The following is an 18005-nucleotide window of genomic DNA, read 5'->3' on the forward strand; positions in this document are numbered from 1 at the left end:
ATGCTGATGAGACACAAGAGAGTGTAGGAGGCAGAGTAGGGGGCACTGCAACATGGGCAGGTTGAATGGAAATGTTAAGAAACTGACTGCCTTCATGCAGAACTCTTCACAGGTCTAAATCAAATACACATCAAGAGTATTTAAATCTGACTTTTGTGCTTCTCAGTGACTCACAGTGAGATGCTGCATATCACTTGGCCTGTCCCTTGCTTTTTGTCCCTGTCCCTATAACTACCAACACTGCTTTTGCAAAGCCTTTGGAGATCAGTGGGAAATAGTTCTGTGGAAAACCTTCTCCATTTGCATTTTCTAAGACATATTACTATCATTTAAATCAAGGTTTGGGTAGAGACTGCCCTTTTCCTGTGCCTGAGCCACAGCTGACACATTCAAACTCCGTACAGAATATTTAAGCACCTGTGCCAATGCCTGGCTCAGAGTGAGCCTAGCGGTGACAGTCAGGACCAGAGGAAGGGATGTGCCCCAACTAAGCAGACACTTCTGTCACGTTTTCTGTGGAGACAAGCAGGAGGGTATTTTTAACAGAAGACACTTCCTTTGTTGGTCTGGCAAAGCCCAAGGCTGGTGACCTTCCAGGCACAGTGCAAACCACATCTGTTTCCCGAGGAGGTGAAGGGTATTCAAGCAATGCAGGTGATGACACTTTGTTTGATTCTTGGGGAGAGTTTATTTGTCGTTTCTAAATTGAGCATGTGCAACTTTTAAATTTCCAGTGAATTGTCCTTGACACATTGAAAGATCTGACTTAACAAAACCCCAACAATCCTATAAGTGAAATACCCACAACCTACAACTGTAATTAAGAAAGGCAACAAAAAACTGATTTATTACATCATTTCCGTCTAGAAAAAAATTAATGAAACCAAATCACAAATAAATGAGAGCCCTTGGGGGAAACTTGCCCTCTCTTTCATCCCTAAAATGGAGCAATAAACCAAGTATATATTTTTTACTAGGTAAGTGGGTAACTGCTTATAATCAAGGCCACATGTTCTATTTTCAGACCCTGGGAGGTCTGTCACATTAGGTGATACTGTCAGCATCCCTTTAGAGGAGCAAATAAAGACAATGTTTTCCTATACAGAACGGAAACAATGCAGTCAAGAGTATTGCAAAGCCACCTACCTTTTAAAAACAAAATGAGAGAATTATCTGTGAGAATGAGATAAGCCCCAGCAGAAAACATCCCCAAGTAGTGTGGCCTCATCTCTGCCTCAGCCTTCCTAGAAGAGCTGCAAGAAAATCTATGCAAGGCAATACAGACCCCAAAGTTCCACTGCATTTGAGGTAATGCTGGGAATTAATAATTCATTTGAAATAAGCATCAGAAAAGCACTAATTATTTCAAGTCAGGCAAAAGCATCCAGCATATACAAGCATAAAGCTACAAATTCTTGAAATCCAAACACACTAAAGTGCTTTGGTGCCAGCTGTATGTGAACTAAGTGTAATGCAAAGGAGCCAATTATTGTATGAACTTCTGCCAGCTTCCTGAAATATTTCAGGTATTTCTCAAGAATACACAGGCAGTCAGAAAAATAGCATCAAAAATCTACAGTATGTGGCATGTTTCACTGTTTAGATTGGAGGAGGAACTGTGGTAATAATGAAGACAGTTAATTCTTAGGATATGCACCCTGAAGAATAAAGATGCTTCAATTTCAGAGATGCCAACTGTCTGATGCCTTTTCAGCAACAATAGGTGACTTAGAGGTATCTGCTGGTGCTTTGAGACTGTCAAGCAACTGGTGCCACCTGAGATGCATTACCTGAGACATTCCCAGAGGATTATCACGTGTCTGTCAGGTGCCTGGGAGGCACATCCTGCAGTGACTGCTGAAAACCACGGAACCCAGAGTACCTCAAATACACTGAACACTTATGCTTGAGCAACCGAAGTTCCAAAGAACTGGGCTTTTTGACTACTAGAAGTGGGAAAATGCCTTCAGATACATAATGTGAATTAGGAGTAAGTTAGTTGCCCTTGAGTTTAGTATGCTTTTTTTTGTTTGTTTCAAGAAACTTGTCAGTAGTTTAAATCATTCTTCAGGGTTTTTTAGTGCTTTGGGGAAAATTAAATGTTCAGGCTATGCACAGCTTTAATCAAGAGCATTTTTTCACAACAGAAGTTTAGCTTTTCTACTAATTCACAATGTACTTGTGTATCTGGTTAACATCAAACCAGTCTCCTACATAGACATCACAACTAAAGACAAGTGAGAGCTGCTGTCAACTACACTATCATCTCAGCTACACTCTGCCCCCCCCCCCCAAAAGCCACAGAATTTATTTCTAAAAGCATGCATCCTCCAATACTTTTGAACACCACTCCTTGCTCTGCAAAAAGCTAGTTATTGTGAGGACAGGTATCCACAAAGTGACACAGGCTTTCATGCATAGTGGCTATGCACAGGTTTTAAGCCTATTTTCAAAATCCACCCTGTAAACCTAGAGCAGACTGGCAAAGGAACAACACTTGCATTTGCAGAGGGCCCAGAGTTTGCCAAAGTAGCCGCAAGTACAAGTGACCTGATGCGAGGCTGGAGCACATTACAGACACAACACAGCCCTGCGTTGAAGGAGCTCTGCCCCTCATGAGGGTCTCTGCCCAAGCCCTGACAGCCCTTAGTGCGGGAAACCAACCTCTCAGCCATTGCAGTACCCACGTGCCTGCCTTGGACCGGCACGGAATTTTTAAGCCCGTTCAGAGAGAAGTGAAACATGCATAATACATAGACTTTTCAGATCTGATCCAGGCCCAGAGAACCAAGCTCATGTCCCCTGTGAACCTCTCCAGAAATCAGTGCTTATACACACTGGTGGTGAATTCGATTCCAACTTCTAATGATAGGAATCCAGGCCTCTGCAGAACGTGCAGCTTCCAAAGGCAAAGTGCCTTCTCTGGACTGCTGCAGTAATAAGCAGAACATGAAGACAATTCCATCCTTATTAACGGAGCTAAACACTTTATCTTTTCTGACCAAAGGATGCAACCACCCACATCCAAAGACAAACAAAACACCAAGGAGCACACATGTGTGCCTGAGGCAGCAAGAGTTGATCCTGGAGGATCGAGGGAAGGAGGAACCCCAGAACTCACTGCACCTTCAGAGTTTTCACAAATATTTACTTCAGGATTTAAACTTATGAGTTCAGCAGCCCTAGCAAACTACATGCCAACTGTTTAAGTGACTGAATTTATGACAGAGGAATAAAAAGAATGGAAACTACCTTATAAGAGTCAGTGCAAACAAGGATTCCAAGATAAGGAGGCAATTTAGAAATAAATCCTTAGAGGGTCACACTGGCGGATCACTAAGCCTGTTGTCCACATTTCTGCAGCATGCAAAATCTTCTTGCAGAGCTCACAGTCCCACCTAAATATTCACTGCTCATTTTCTGCTAGTTAATTAAAGTTGATTTGCAAGTGAGGGGGGAGAAAAGAAAAAAAGTCAGTTTTTCTGCTCTTTTTTATAGTTCATTAATCTGCTCAAATTTTATTCAGGCATTTTCTTTTGTGGTATTCTATCCCCTATAAATGCCTTCAAAACTGGAACTTAAATTACTGATACACTTTTTTATATAAAAATTTGAAACATTAAGGATATAGCCCAGATAGTTCCCATAATTTTTCAGTTTTGGTTCCCTTTCCTCCATTGTTTCTCTTTGTGGCATTAGTTTTCTCAGTTTGAAAGATGTGATTTGCATGATTCCCAAAACCCTCTGTGTTGGCTTGATCAGGATCCTCGCATATAAGCTATGACTTCGGGTGTGATGAGGAGCAACAGCCCCTCAAAGTCAGTCCAGAGGCACACTAGCACTGGCAGAGAATTGTATATCAAGAAAGGCCAGCAGCAACTGGACCCACACTTACTGCAACGTGCATAGCCTACGTTGCTATACAAACGTAAATATAACAGCTCACAAGTTGGGATTTTGATATGTTTGAATGCGTTTTCATCTAAAATTTTTCTATGCAGCTTCTGATCAGAAAGGGAGGTTTACTTTCTTATATAATTATATTCATGATTGTGCTTAATCATTTCAGGGCCTTCCTCCCTAGAAAACAGTACAGGTTTGATTTGGTCTTTCTGAGTTGCTGAAATTATAAATGTAATATATAAGATTCAGTTTCAAAGAACAAAAAAAAGGTGAATAATAAACTTGTCTCTCTCATTTCTCCCCATGATATTCACTTATCAGTTCTGCATGCTACCAGCACAAAAGTCAGTAAGTAGTGATCCAAAAATATCTGGCAATGACCTCCAGAGCAGAGAAATGGCATGAGAGCACTGCTGCCTGGCTCTTTTCAAATCTTTGTTCGTAGCAAGGTGCTGCAAGCTCCTCAGACAGGATCGAATGGTGTCAGAACGGTGGTGCCTGTGCTTGTAGAGCAACTTTTTCCATCAGCAGACCTCCACAAACTGCCCCAGATACAATCGATTTGCAGATATACTTTATTTTTATATAGTTTTAATTGAAAAATGCTGGTTCTACTCACTGAACGTTCGGATGATGTCACTCGGTGTACTGGCAGGGCTTGATCCATAGGAGTTTGCTGCTCGGACAGCAAACTGATACTTGGTGTTTGGGAGAAGTCCCTTGAGAACCATGGACTCCATCTGGATCTGCTCTCTTATTACCGTCCAATTGCTGTCAAGGTCTGGCCTTGAGGATCAAACAAAGACCAGATCATAAATAATTAAAGCTCGCTGTACAAATTAACTGCCTTTAAACTTTCCTGGAAAATACACAAATAAATGAGATAGAAGTCTACTAGATCATCACTGAAACCCTTCACTCTTAAAGGACCCAGACTGTGCAATCAAGCCGTGAAGCCTGTGATATCAAAACTGGGCAATCATACAAACTCAATATTCAGATTTTGCTTATAAAGCCAAGGAGGTTATTTAAAGGACTGATTGACAAATCCAGGTCTATTTATCTGTTTCATGGGGTTTGGGTTGATAGCTTTCAAGTGGAGGTCTATTACCTGCACCTGCTTTATACCACCCATGTGCCCGTATAAAATAATACTTTGCAATAGTGGGAAAGACCCTGATTTATTTCTAAGAGCTTGTGCTCTAACGCCAGTAAGTCACTTCAAACAAGCATTAGCAAGATGAGAATCTAGTATTTACTCTCCTAGGTAATCAGGTTAATCCACACATGCAGGGAAATCTGGATCCAAAGTCTCCTCTTCAGGAAAAACAACAAAGAAACCATAAGAACAAACAAACAAAACCAAAAAAACCAACCAACCAAACAAACAAAAAAACCACAACACTCCAATCAACCACAAAGATAACCCAAAACCCACAGAATAATCATGCAGAGAACATGACCTATATTTTGCAACAGCTTTCCTATGTCTGTCTTTGGACAATACCTGGTTAACTCTTGGTTCATACTGGAAGCCAGCTGCCAATAAATGCTTCTCTAAGTGCCATTATAATTCATCTGAAACCAGTATAACCATTCACATGACAGTTTGGTATCAAAAGTTTTAGGTTCATACACAGAGGGACATCGGAAAGGGCTGGTCTACTTTGAGGGAGTATTCTGATGTTTTCACACTATTTCCACTCTCTCTAAAAGTGGCCTCTTCTTACCAAAGAGAAAACAGAATGAGAAGCTAAACAAATACAAACAAAACAAAAATATAAGCACTCATGCTAGGCCACCCAATATATTAAAATTAAAGTTTATGAAAGTAAAATAGGGACAGAAATTGCTTTCAGAGAAAATTATTTCAGTGTCCTTGTGATATTTATTACAGGAAGTAACCTCCAAGTGCTCCCTGAATCTACCAGTGTTTACACAGGACTAGCTGCAAATGTCTCCAACAGTCTTTGAATTAAAATTATAGCACAAGGCAGGCATTTTGTATTTGTTTATTTTCAGTTGGAAGGAAATGCCGAAGTCAACGTATGTTTTCTTTTACCAGTCAATACAAGATTTATTGATCACTGAGGTTCCATTGTTTTGTGCCAGCTTGCAAATGCAGTCGCAAAGCAACAGCTCCCAGCTGCCTGGCTCCTGCAGTGGTACATAGGACACAAGTATTTCACTGTCTTACTAAAAATAAAAATAAAATCAGACAAATGCATAAGATGTAATGATGGCTAAACAGACTATCTTAAGTCACCCTCCACCACCATTTCCTGGTTGACAGTAGAGCGTTTATTTTGGATACTCTTCCATTGCTCCCCTGCTCTGAGCTTTTGATGCCTGGGCCAAAATGAAAATATATAGTGTTTTCCAAATGAAAACTGTTAACATTGCTTCCTTCCACACGCTTACTTAGTAGTGTTTTCAATTTTCTTGTACACATCCTTTTTTGGCTCCAATTCCCATCCAAAGAATTCCTGCTAGCTCAAGAGCTGCCTCACAGCCTCTTTGAAATAGACCTTGCTGATGTCTGTGCCCAAATGGAAACACACACCTCTAACGAAGGGACCCAAAGGACACATTGTACTCTACAAAGATTCAGGAGATAACACAAACACAGGCTAGCCTTCAAATATGCTGTCTCTCACAACATTTCTTTCTGTAGAAGCTTATAACAACGGAAATTCCTGCAAACACATAAGCATCTGCAGCTAAAGGAGAGGGAAAGAGGGAGATTTATCACTTGACCTTTGCTACTTCTCCAGAACATTCTCTGTGCAAACAAATTGGTACAAGATGAAAACATGGCAAACAGATGGGGAGAGGAACACAACAAACTCAGCTGGTGACTTATCCATGGCCAGCCAGCTCCCGGGTTCCCTAAGATGAGAACATTTTGTTGATAACTGTCTCCATGGTTCTTCTGCGTGTGTGTGTGTGTGTCAAATTTAATTTCGTTGTTAACTTTTACACTAGAAGGGTTCATTTTGATATCGCTTTTCCCACCTTACTGCAGCACTACATTCCCCTGCATAGGGTCTCTCTGTCACACACCTTGCAGGGCAGCTCCAGAGGTTGTAAACGTGCATGGGGAAATCAGACAACTTCCACGGACAGAGTCTGCTCTTGAAGGTACAGCTGTGCACCTCCAATGCACAAGTGCCATGCAGAAAGAATCTTGCCAGTGACCAAGTCAGACTGTTTTTGAGATAATAAATATATGGCTAAAGTCAACAGGACAGAATGGGTATAAACCAAGGGCAGAATTCTCATACCATACATACCCAAAATATTTGCACTATTGCTTTATGCTGTAATGTGGAGACTGACTCGGCCTGAGAAAGGAAATCTTTCTGATGCAGAGAATGAAAATTTTCTACTCACTTGAACTTCCTTTTAAAATCACCTGGAAATGTTTTAGGAGTGAAGCACCTGCTAGCCATCCAATCTTTATAATGTTTTTGAGTGTTCTTCTCTGCCGTGTTTATAATCATCTCAAGTGGCAAATTCATCTCTATAAACATTTTTAAAAAATATTCCTACAAATAATAAATACAATGACAAATACAATACATTCTCATTCACTACAAAAAAAATTCCTGTTGAATGTAGCACACTATATGATATTATTTTAATTGATTATTATTATTTAACATTATTGACACTTTCCAGAAAATATATCAACCCAACTGCCAGGAAAGGAAAAATGGCCAATTCTTTAAACTCAGTCTCCTGTCAGATATTCCTCTGATCATGTCTAATGTTGTTAAGCACTTTCTCCCTAATTTCCACATCTTTCACTCCTCTTTCTTCATTAATTACCTTTTCAAGGATTTAACCCTCACAGGTAGTGAGATAAATGTTGAGATATGACTGTTTGATGAAACAATCAGGAAAAAAGTATTAAAGGTATTTTCCCTGGACAGTGGGAGGTGTCTCCCTGGTCAGATCTTTTGTTTCAGGTTCTTTGCAAACAAAAGCAAACAATGACTGCCTAGTTCAGTGCAATGCTAGGGACAGATAATTCAACAGGAAATGAATTCAGGGATAGATTTTTTTTTTTTTTTGTGGAGGGAGAGAGGGAAGGCTTCAAACTGATTAAGAAATGTGCACACAACATTATGCTGAATCTGCTCCACCCTAACATCTCAATACTGGCAAATCTCCCAGTGTTATCAGCAGAACCTGCCTAGTTCATTGCAGCAGAAGTTTCATATCACTATCAAGATACTGAAAAATTTCCCCTGCATGCCAAAATTAATATTGAAAGATTTTGATTACGTCTACGTACCAACAAGATGAAAAGAAAGTGACCTAATCATTTTAAGGGATACATTGCTAAAACATTTGTAGCTGCTATATGAACATAGAAATTTGGGTAAGTTAACCACCAAGTTTAAAAGATTTGGTAGGCATTCAGTAGATTAAAAATTTGAGTATTTGGAGTATTTGAGTGAAAATATCCAAGGCATTTTGAGGATTAATTTTTTATAGTGTCTTTAGGAAAAACACCCAAACCCATAGGCTGAAGTCTACAGTATCACTTTAGACGCTTTCATAAAAATGCCATTTGTCTTGAAATATTTCTCACCATTAACCAAAAGAATATTTACAGTGACCCTACAAACTTTTACAGACACTATCAGCTGTTTTGTGTTCAACGCGTTCTCTGACACATTTCTTATGAAAGATGAGGTGAGAATTGAGTCCCTACAGTCTCCCTCTTCATTTTCAGCATTTAGACAAGATGGGGGTGTGGTCTCCTTAGCATCCTCTTAAAAGTCAGCAGCAGAACAGAACTTTCACTAGCCCAGCTCCTCCTACATCTGAAACCACCTGTAGCCCTCCACTGCCTATAGGCAACCAAAGAGTCCTAAGGGAAAACTATGCAAAGTGCCTAAATAAACCACAAAACTTAGACTCTGAGTGCATTCTGGTATCTGAAAACTATTAATGCACTGAATTTTCATGAGGTTTTAACCTGATATCACAGTTGAGAAACTGAAAAGAGTGTTTTCTCCAACATGCGTTTTCTAGTCATAAAGTTAGTTCTGTAGAGGTGAAAATTATTTCAACAATGTGATACTTTTTAGACATTTGTGTTGCACCCAAGAGAAATTAAACATTTGCATAAGAAAGTCATTAATTTCACAAAAGCACAGCATAATGTTGTATTTCTTTGACATAAGAGGACTTAATTCTAAATTTGCTTGAACCAATTTGTTTTAGTTTTACATTGGCTTAATTTAACAGCTTTAAGTCATGGTAGTACATTTTATAGTAATTAAAACTATATGCAGCAAAAGACAATGAAACTTAAATGTTTACCTCTTACTGCTATTAGAGCTTATGGCTCATTGAACTTTCTCCAAATATATAATTAAGCTTCCAAGTCTAAGAGAGCATAATCCCAAAATTAACAAATGCACTTCCAGCTGAGCCTTAAACCTCAAACTAAACAGTGTAATCAAAACATTTTGCTGTTAGCAAATTCTTTCCCGAAGTCCAAAACCAACGAAACACTGAAATTTCAATCACTCGCATCTTTAGACCTAAACAGTGAAGGCAACTTTCCATTCCCTGGCTGAACAAAAACATTCAAGGGTGCATTTTCAATGTCAGATGCAGATGACGGTGCACACTTCTTCTTCCATTAGCAGGCTCCTGGTGCTATGAAGAAGTGTACATAAACCTCCAGGCTCCACTTTCCAGTAAAAGCACAGAGCCTGTAGAAGTGCAGTCAATCAGAACTCAACAAAATCCCTCCTCCATCCACTGAGTAAATGAGAAAGATGCACAGAGAACAAAAGGCTCAGATAAAAACTGTGTTCAAAAAATAGATATTGGAGAAATTTCTTGGTGATTCTACAGCAGAAATTGCACGAGGGAGATAAGAATCTTCAGCCCCCGTGTCCTGCCTCGCAGTGCAATGAACACTGGATGGCTTCCCACTAAATAATGGGGCATTTTGATCCGAAAAGTACTTCAGTTCACAAGTAGGTTTTCAGCCTGGGAATTCTTTTTGTTATATCTATATCTTCTAGATTGCAACCATACTTTGAGCACCTTGAAAATCAATAGTTCTTCCTGTCTATCTCAACAACAACAACAATTCTTTATCAAAAATTACTCTATTTTCCTGAAGAACAATATTTTGACCTTTACAGAACAGAGTAGTTAAAGAAGAATCCCTCTTCTTATCCAGGAATCTCAACCAAAACCTGTAGTCAAGTATTCACCCAAAGGATTAAACTTCCAAAGGCTGAATTTTGCATTCACTGTAAGAGTAAACATAAGGGCAAGCAAATGCAAATAAACAGCTTTGTATGAACATAGGAGCTCACAAAAGCACACGGACAGTCAAGTACCAATACTTGTTTGTGCTTGCAGATACAATCACCTCCTCCTGACCCTTCCTATGCAGCTTATATAAGCAACTTGACTGGTAAATTGTCACAGTTCAGTTCCAGTGTTGCAAATTTTAGAGAGTTCAAAAAAAAAAAGCCCCATCTACACCCCCCTTCCCCCCAAACCCTAAACAGAGAGACCAACATTTCATGTAAATTTGATTAGCATTAGCATAAAAAAGCAAGTCTACATCCTGCAAGCTCAAGACCCAAATGACTTTGTGTTCAAGAAGTGTCTGTATCTGGCACTGGGTGATACGGTTTAGTGGTTTATGGACTACAGTGGCAGTGCTGGGTTGACAATTGGACTAAATAATCCTGAAGGTCTCTTCCAACTGTGACAATTTTATGGTTCTATAACTTTTATCAGGTAAAACTGCCTAACATACTGAATTTTCAATGCTTGGATTACGTCCTATAGCAGCCCAGAGGACTGTTGGCCGAGGGGAACTGCTCTGCCACACACTCTTTTCTCAGCATGGTTTGACAGCATTTGATGACAGGAGAAACTTAAAACTTCATTCACCAAAGCCATTATTGCAGGGAACAGATCAAATCAGACCTTATTTTTCTTCAATCAGAAAGAACAACTTACTGGTGACTTTATAACAAATTGGATTACTTCTGGTTTTGTCTTTAAATTTTCATGGTAATTCAACACATATTGAGAGGAAAACAAAGTGTACTATACATAGTAAGTAAATAAGTTATGAAATGGATCTATATGCCATTTAATAGTGCAGTTTAGGTTAAAACTAAAAACAAAAATCAAAAACCACTGTAATACACAAACACTGAAATTCAAGCTCCACTGGCAAACTTGCCTGATAAATTCCACCATGTAGTACTGGATAGGAGAACTTCCTTCGCTCTCTCCAGGCTTCCAGGACAATGCAACTTCTGAATCAGAAACTACCACGATCTGGGGCTGGTAAGGTGGGGCCGGGGGCATACACTTATCTAAGACAGAAGAAGTGCAAAGGAATAGCGTTAGAGAAGAAACTGGGCTACTATACACAATGACCTAACTCCCACAGACCCAGGAATCAAATTCATAGGCTTCTCCTCTCACCTGTTGCCCCTTTAAAACCCCACATTTTTGTAAAAATAATAGCAAAATATCATATTACTGCATACGACAGAGATTTAGGTATGAGTGTTACAGACATGTGCCTTTCCAGTTTTGCAACATAGCCCTGTATCAGGCATTACCTTGGGATAAGGTTGTCACCTCTCTGGGCATGCTGGGTCGTCCTTTTCCTGCCCAGCCATATGCTCCAATGCTAACGCGATGTGGAGTGCCCGGCTTCAAGTCACCAATGACAACATCCTGTCAGAGTCAAGAGGAGACAAGCACAGTGTGAAAGTTCTCCATTGTAACTGGGGATGCTGCTGTGAGCTGGGATTTGAGTATCTTACAGGTCATTTTCCATGTACTCTCCCAGGAAGATTGTCCCTAGCCCAGAACAGCTCAGAAACAACAAACACAAACAGTACCATGTGTTTCCTCTCAAGCTGCAGCTTCGCCCCAGGGGAATCCATAGGGATGACCTGGATCCATTTCTCAGCATAACTCATAAGGCTGTAGATCTTTTGCATTTACTATGCAGTTTTTCCCTTGGTGAAGTCAAAGGCACATACTATTCTCTCCCTTGAGCCAATTGCTGGTGTTTGATATCAGTCTGGTGCATTTTCTCTCTCTCCTTTTTTTTTTTCTTTTTTTGGTTGTTTTTATTTTTGTTTTAAATTCATAGGCCATAAAAACTCCTGAGAATGAAGCAATCTGATGCAGTGTGAACTGATGATCTTTAATTTCACATGGAGTAGAACCCTATCCCATTGCCTCTCACAATTTTACGAGCTCAGCTATCAGCCTTGACCTGAAGTGAGCATTTCCCTTATTTGTCCTTCTGCTATAAACAAAGAAAGATTAACCCACAGACAACTACTGTAAGGGAGGCAATGTTCAACTCCATATGAAGACCTTGTGCTGCTGAATACTGTTCAGAGGAGCCTGCTCAAATCTCCCAGAAATTAAAAAATGTCATCAAAACATTACATTTCATCACTGGCTGCTGAATATACCATGGATGAGCCTCAGACACTAGATCTGATCTTTATTGGAGCATGTGTACATGTGTACAGAAATTCAGTATTCTTTACCTGCAAGCCTACCTCTAGTCTCTATTTTAATCTCAGACTTAGGAATTTTGACAGTGTATAGAAGTAACAGAAATACCAGGTTCTACACCACAGACTGCTCTTGGGGGGGTGGGGAAGATCTCATAAAAAAAGTGTTTTACAGAGATTTTTTTTTCCAGTTTTCATTCTCTGATATTAAAAACATTAGTCACAGTACATGTGAAAATGCGGAGATATACTTTTCTCTTCATGCTGGAACAGACTTTAAATCTGCATTTCCAGTTAAATAGTAAACAATCCTAAAATTTCATTAACTGCTAAATCTTCTTATTATGATCTTTTGGAAAAAACTCTCCCTCTCTACCCTTCAGGGAACTTATGTTATTACTGCAACATTTTTCGGCAACACCCTGTCATCTATCATTACTTTGGCTGTGGTTTTGGAGCCCCAACGCTGATTTCCTATTAACATGGACCACCTGACCATTATCCTGTTTTTCCATCATTCACTCTTGATCTGCTTGAATGGTCTAGATGAACCTGAGAGAGATGACCGCGATACTGGAAAAGTAACTGTCCGAGGAGAGGTAGCAAGGTCACTCACTCTGAAAGATTAATCTGGGTGTTTCAGTTTCAGAGCTGAAGGCACTTAGATCTTTCAAAATGTGATCTGAGAATCCAGTTGTTGAAAACCCAGCACCTCCTCCTGGTGACAATACTAGTGACCCTACTCCTGCTTTTCTATCCTCTATGCCATACATACTGACTGTCTGCATTTAAACTGTGTGCATTTGTTCCTGCCAGTATTCCTCTTTCATTCTTCTGAGAAAAAAAAGTTCTTCATTATTTGTCTTACTGTTTTCACACTATTTGGGAACTTGTTCTCCACAGTGAGTTCTCCACATGTACTTGCCTCATGTTATTACCTCCAGATCCAAGTCTACAATGAACTAAACAGAAGGAATCTCACTGAGCGTATGGCCAAAGTCCTAGTATCTACTTAGGTCTTTAAGTTCAACATGTGTACCCTCAAAACCTCATGCCTTACACATGTGGCTACCTGCCTCCTTCTAGCAACATCCTCTCCATGAACACAGCTCTCGGATATACAGTGCTTATCCATGAGACCAAATGTCTTTTAATCTTCAAGAATCAGGACATCAATGAATAACTGAAGATGCAGAACACCATAAAGCTACCCTGACCTGTAGCAATTTCAGGGAATACCCACCTTACACCAGAACACTTTCAAATCAAATCAAATCCTAGAGAAGAAACACGTTTCCTTGTACCCTATTGTCCAGCAGTCTGTGGGTACATGTTTCATCTCTTTTTTTTACTTGTATTTAGGAGATGGGTCTTAAAACTTAAACCTAAGTTTTCTCCCTCCCAGAAGAGAGAGAGTGGCCTCACAGATAATAAATTTAGGTAGTATATGGAAGAGTGAACTTGCCATCGTTTTTGTAATCCTTCCTTGACTCAGATTGCCTCTATATTTTGAAGCATGATACCCCAAACTGGACATTACATTGCTGATAAGGCTTCACTAGTCACCAACCTCACTTTCTTGTCTTACACAACACTCTTGCTAAAACCCAAAAAAATGGCATTTGATATTTTCATTACAATCTCACAGCACTGAATGGAGTGAAGCATTGTGATGCCTTTTCTGTGGTAGAAGAGTCAATTGCACATAGAATAATCCATATATCCCTCCCTGCCTGGCCACACAGCTTGCCCTCCCTCCAAGTGTGTTGAAACTGCTTGTGAGGCTGTGCAGTAAGCTGCCTCACAGAAACTAGCATTACAAATTATTTTCCAAAGAAAGTCTGTTTTATGTTTTGTTTTAATCCAAAAAACCATCAAACTCTTAACTACAGCACAGCTGCAGGAACTGAGCTGGGTTTAATGATGCTGTATTCCCTGATGACAATTCCTTCCCTGCGCTACTGGTCTCAGCTGGTCACTTCCCATTTTGTACTGGTGCGTATAGTGATTTGACAGGGAGCACTGTCGCTCCCCAGGGCTCTGTGCCCAACCTGAAACCTCCCATCTTTAAAGTCTACTAATTATTATTGATTTTTCTTCTTTTTTAACTACTTGTGCTCAGGTTCCTAAATGCCATGCCCATTTATAACAACCACCTTACTAAATCAGACTGGCTGCTGTCACTTGCATGTTCTCTATTTCATGATGATATACAGCTATAATACATTATCCACTTGCTAAGACACAGGCATATGCACACACACATGCACAGAAACAGGCAGTGCAAATCACCTTTTGCTACAACCATCCCACACGGCACAGAGAAGCCTCTAAGAAAGCAACAGGGTTGTACCCAGCACCAGGAGAGGCAGCTTAGTGATGGAAACATGAACTATGCAGACTTAACCACAAGACTATTGCAGATTTCTGTTGAGTTTGGTATGAATATAACAGAAAGCATTTCAGTGAGAACACCACTTCCTGAGGATTAATGACAGCTGGGAGCTGATTAATCCCAGCCAGTCATACTTCTCCACAAGCACCCCTCAGAAGTGTTATTTTTATCAAGCAGAAAAAAAGGGCCCAGCATGGAACTTCAGCTCTGAAATGTCACAATCCAGACTCAGCTCAGCAAGGACTGAACCAGATAGTCCTGGTTCAAATGTATCCCGAGGTCTCATCCTGACATCAGCCTCCTATAGTTAACCAAACTTCCCTTAATTCTGACCATGAATGCTGGGCAAGATTCACCAACTTCATGAGATTTCTCCATTCCTACAACAGGTCTCAGGAAACAAAAGTTTGCAAGAGGCTGTTGGTGTTAGGAATTTCCGTTAAACACTGAAATTTCTGCCCTTGTCCCAACCGAATCTCAGCAACACTTGATTGCTTTCCCATCACAATAAAGCCAGCCTGTTTACTGCCCACAGGAATTAGACTGGACTGCATGCCATACTGGAAATAATCAGTTGATTCACCAGCTGCAAAGCCATTAAGAGAGTTAGTATTTATTTCAAATTTGTTTTATACCAGTAGCTACTCTCCCACTCTTTCCTCCTGGGCATTGCATGGTTGGCCTCTTCCTGAGCTTCTCCTCCTTCTCGGCTCTTGCTGGACTGGCTCAGATTTTTTCCTCTCCATCTCCTCTCCAAGTCCCAGACTTTGTTCTTCCCTTTTACTGTGTGTCTGATTACTTGGCTGTCCCCATCACTTCTAAGTACTCACTGCCTGGATATATCTCATTCTTTACACAAATTTACTCCAGCAAAAAAAGAAAATCATAAATACCTATGATGAGTAAAAAAAAAGGTTTATCCACCGGTAAAAAGGGAGCCACTTTGCTTCTGGATTTTGAGCTTTTGCTACTATTTGCTGTATTTTGTCCACGAAAGATTAAGTGCTAACTATAATCAACATCTGAGATAAAATTTTGTGTGTGAATTTGTGGAAAGACCAGGTCAGGAACATTCAATTCCATTTTAAATCACAGCTGTGACCAAGTCTCATGTGAAGCAATACTTACAAAAATTGCTTGTCCTTCAAGTTGACCCTGGAAAAAAGCAAAATAGGACTTGTTAAAGAACTAACATACTAATAAGGGATGGCAAAACCATATAAATAATGGGTCAGGGAATTAAAACAAGGCAAATGCTGCAGCACATAGCAGTCTATTTGGCTTTTAATCATCTGCATGAGTATTGGGATACAGACTCTCTCCTCCCAGTGAGTAAGAAGTACTGCTGTCAGATTAAGATAAAAAAACAATGTGCTGTTTTATCTTTTTTGGCACTACTAGCAGGAATGTTTTTTAGGAAAAAAAAAAAAGGCAAGAGAGGAAACAGAGATAAAGATAAGAAGTGAAAAAATAATGTGTAAATAAAGAAAAAATATATCATGGGAATAATATTCTTTCATTCACTGTGATACCAGAAACCTGCAGAATTCAGAACTGACAACCAGAGTGATGGAAAACTGCAGGAAATCTGAGCATCCCCCTCATTCCCACTTCTCGTGGGGAGGTTTCCAAGCACTGCCCAGAAGGAATCAGTGAATGCATTTTCTTGAACATCAGGTGGGGAAACTGAAGGAAGAGGGGTGAGAAAATAAAGGAGAATGAAGATGAGCAGAAGAGAAAATAGGAAAAAAATTAATGATGAAGAAGGATAACTAAAGAAAGATTGGAAAGCCTGCAATGGTCCCCCGTGAGCACATGTAAGCCTTTGTTCCCTGTGCTAGTAACATTGCTGTCTGGTGGACAGACTGCCCTTTGCAGAGCATGGTGTGAAATGCCCTCACAGCACCCAACCTGCAACACTTCCACTCTCTGCTCAAGCAGAGTCCAGAAAATCTTTGTTCCCAACTTGCTGATCTCAAGGAGCAGCTTCTCTGCACTGAGGAAGCACTGACATGTTTCAAGAATACCATTTAAAAGCAGACAGTACAAAAACCACTCAGAAGGAGGGAGAAATTGCTTTCATTTTGGCACTAACTGCTAAGCCGTGCAACAGAAGAGGATCGCAGTGTTCATTCACAAATGGAAATGGAAAGAAGTGGGAAAGAAAAAGAAAAGGAGGAAAGAGAAGGGGACAATGAAAAACAAAATGCAACGGAGAGATATAAGAAAAAACATAACCAAACCAAACCAAAATAACAAAGAGACAAACAAAACAAAACAACAAACAAACAAAGAAAAGCAATGAGAAAAAGTAATGCTTTCAAGAACAAAAGAAAAAAAAAAACAGAAATTGAGGGAATCTTCTAGGAGACGAACTTGGAAAAAGTGCAACTAAAGCAGACATACTTCAGGAGGCCACAGTCTCACACAGAGACTAAAAACACACTGAAAACTCCGTGTGTTAACTCACACACCTGCATCAAGACACTGTAATACACATACACTGATATTGTAACTCTAACTGCGCACAGACTCTAGCAATTCCACCCCTTCCATGTGTGAATACACATAGAAAATGCATATTCAAAGTTCTATTTTAGTAGATGTCAAAGGTCAGTACTAGGAAGATACAAACAAGTTCCAGTTGTTTTACATGATAAAATAGTCAGACAACAGAGACATGTGCAAGTTCCCACTTGCATGTTCTTCTCCAGTGCTCTGACTGTTGGTGAAAAGAAATACTCACCATGCTAATCATATCCAAACTCAGGGGAACATCATGTGAGAGCTGTTTAACTGCTTTGTCATCTTCAACTTCCGAGTAAAAGACCTTGAGAAGAAGACATAGTCAAACCAGTTAAAGCAATATCTCAGTGTCTCAGAATGACTTAAAAAATGAGTGCATTGTTATCATATTGTGGACAGCATTTGAGCCCACAACCTCCTACCTTTTTGAATGTATGAAAAGCTAAAGTCCTTTAACATTCCCTTCTCAGTGGCTAGAAGTTGTCAGTGTGACCAAAGGATACCATCATACAGGGTATATGCTGAACAGATATGAAACACAGCCTAGATTTTAGGGCAGACTTGAACCAACTTGAATTGTGCATCATTTGTCTGTGGCCAGCATGGACAGCTAAAGACTTGTGGGACTAGCCTGC

General features: G+C 39.9%; 1 protein-coding gene across 1 annotated transcript in view; it reads right to left on the reverse strand.

Moving 5' to 3' along the window:
• Positions 1–18005, reverse strand: part of EGFLAM (EGF like, fibronectin type III and laminin G domains) — a 75223-nt gene that overhangs the window by 38578 nt on the left and 18640 nt on the right. Inside the window, exons 3-7 of the mRNA XM_032676538.1 lie at positions 17591–17674; positions 15973–15999; positions 11532–11649; positions 11144–11279; positions 4523–4689 (exon numbers count right to left, since the gene is read on the reverse strand). Of these exons, the coding sequence (XP_032532429.1) occupies positions 4523–4689; positions 11144–11279; positions 11532–11649; positions 15973–15999; positions 17591–17674 (532 nt within the window). The remainder of the gene's footprint in view (positions 1–4522; positions 4690–11143; positions 11280–11531; positions 11650–15972; positions 16000–17590; positions 17675–18005) is intronic.

Source organism: Chiroxiphia lanceolata, chromosome Z (genome assembly GCF_009829145.1).
Source record: "Chiroxiphia lanceolata isolate bChiLan1 chromosome Z, bChiLan1.pri, whole genome shotgun sequence".
Taxonomy (NCBI): Eukaryota; Metazoa; Chordata; class Aves; order Passeriformes; family Pipridae; genus Chiroxiphia; species Chiroxiphia lanceolata.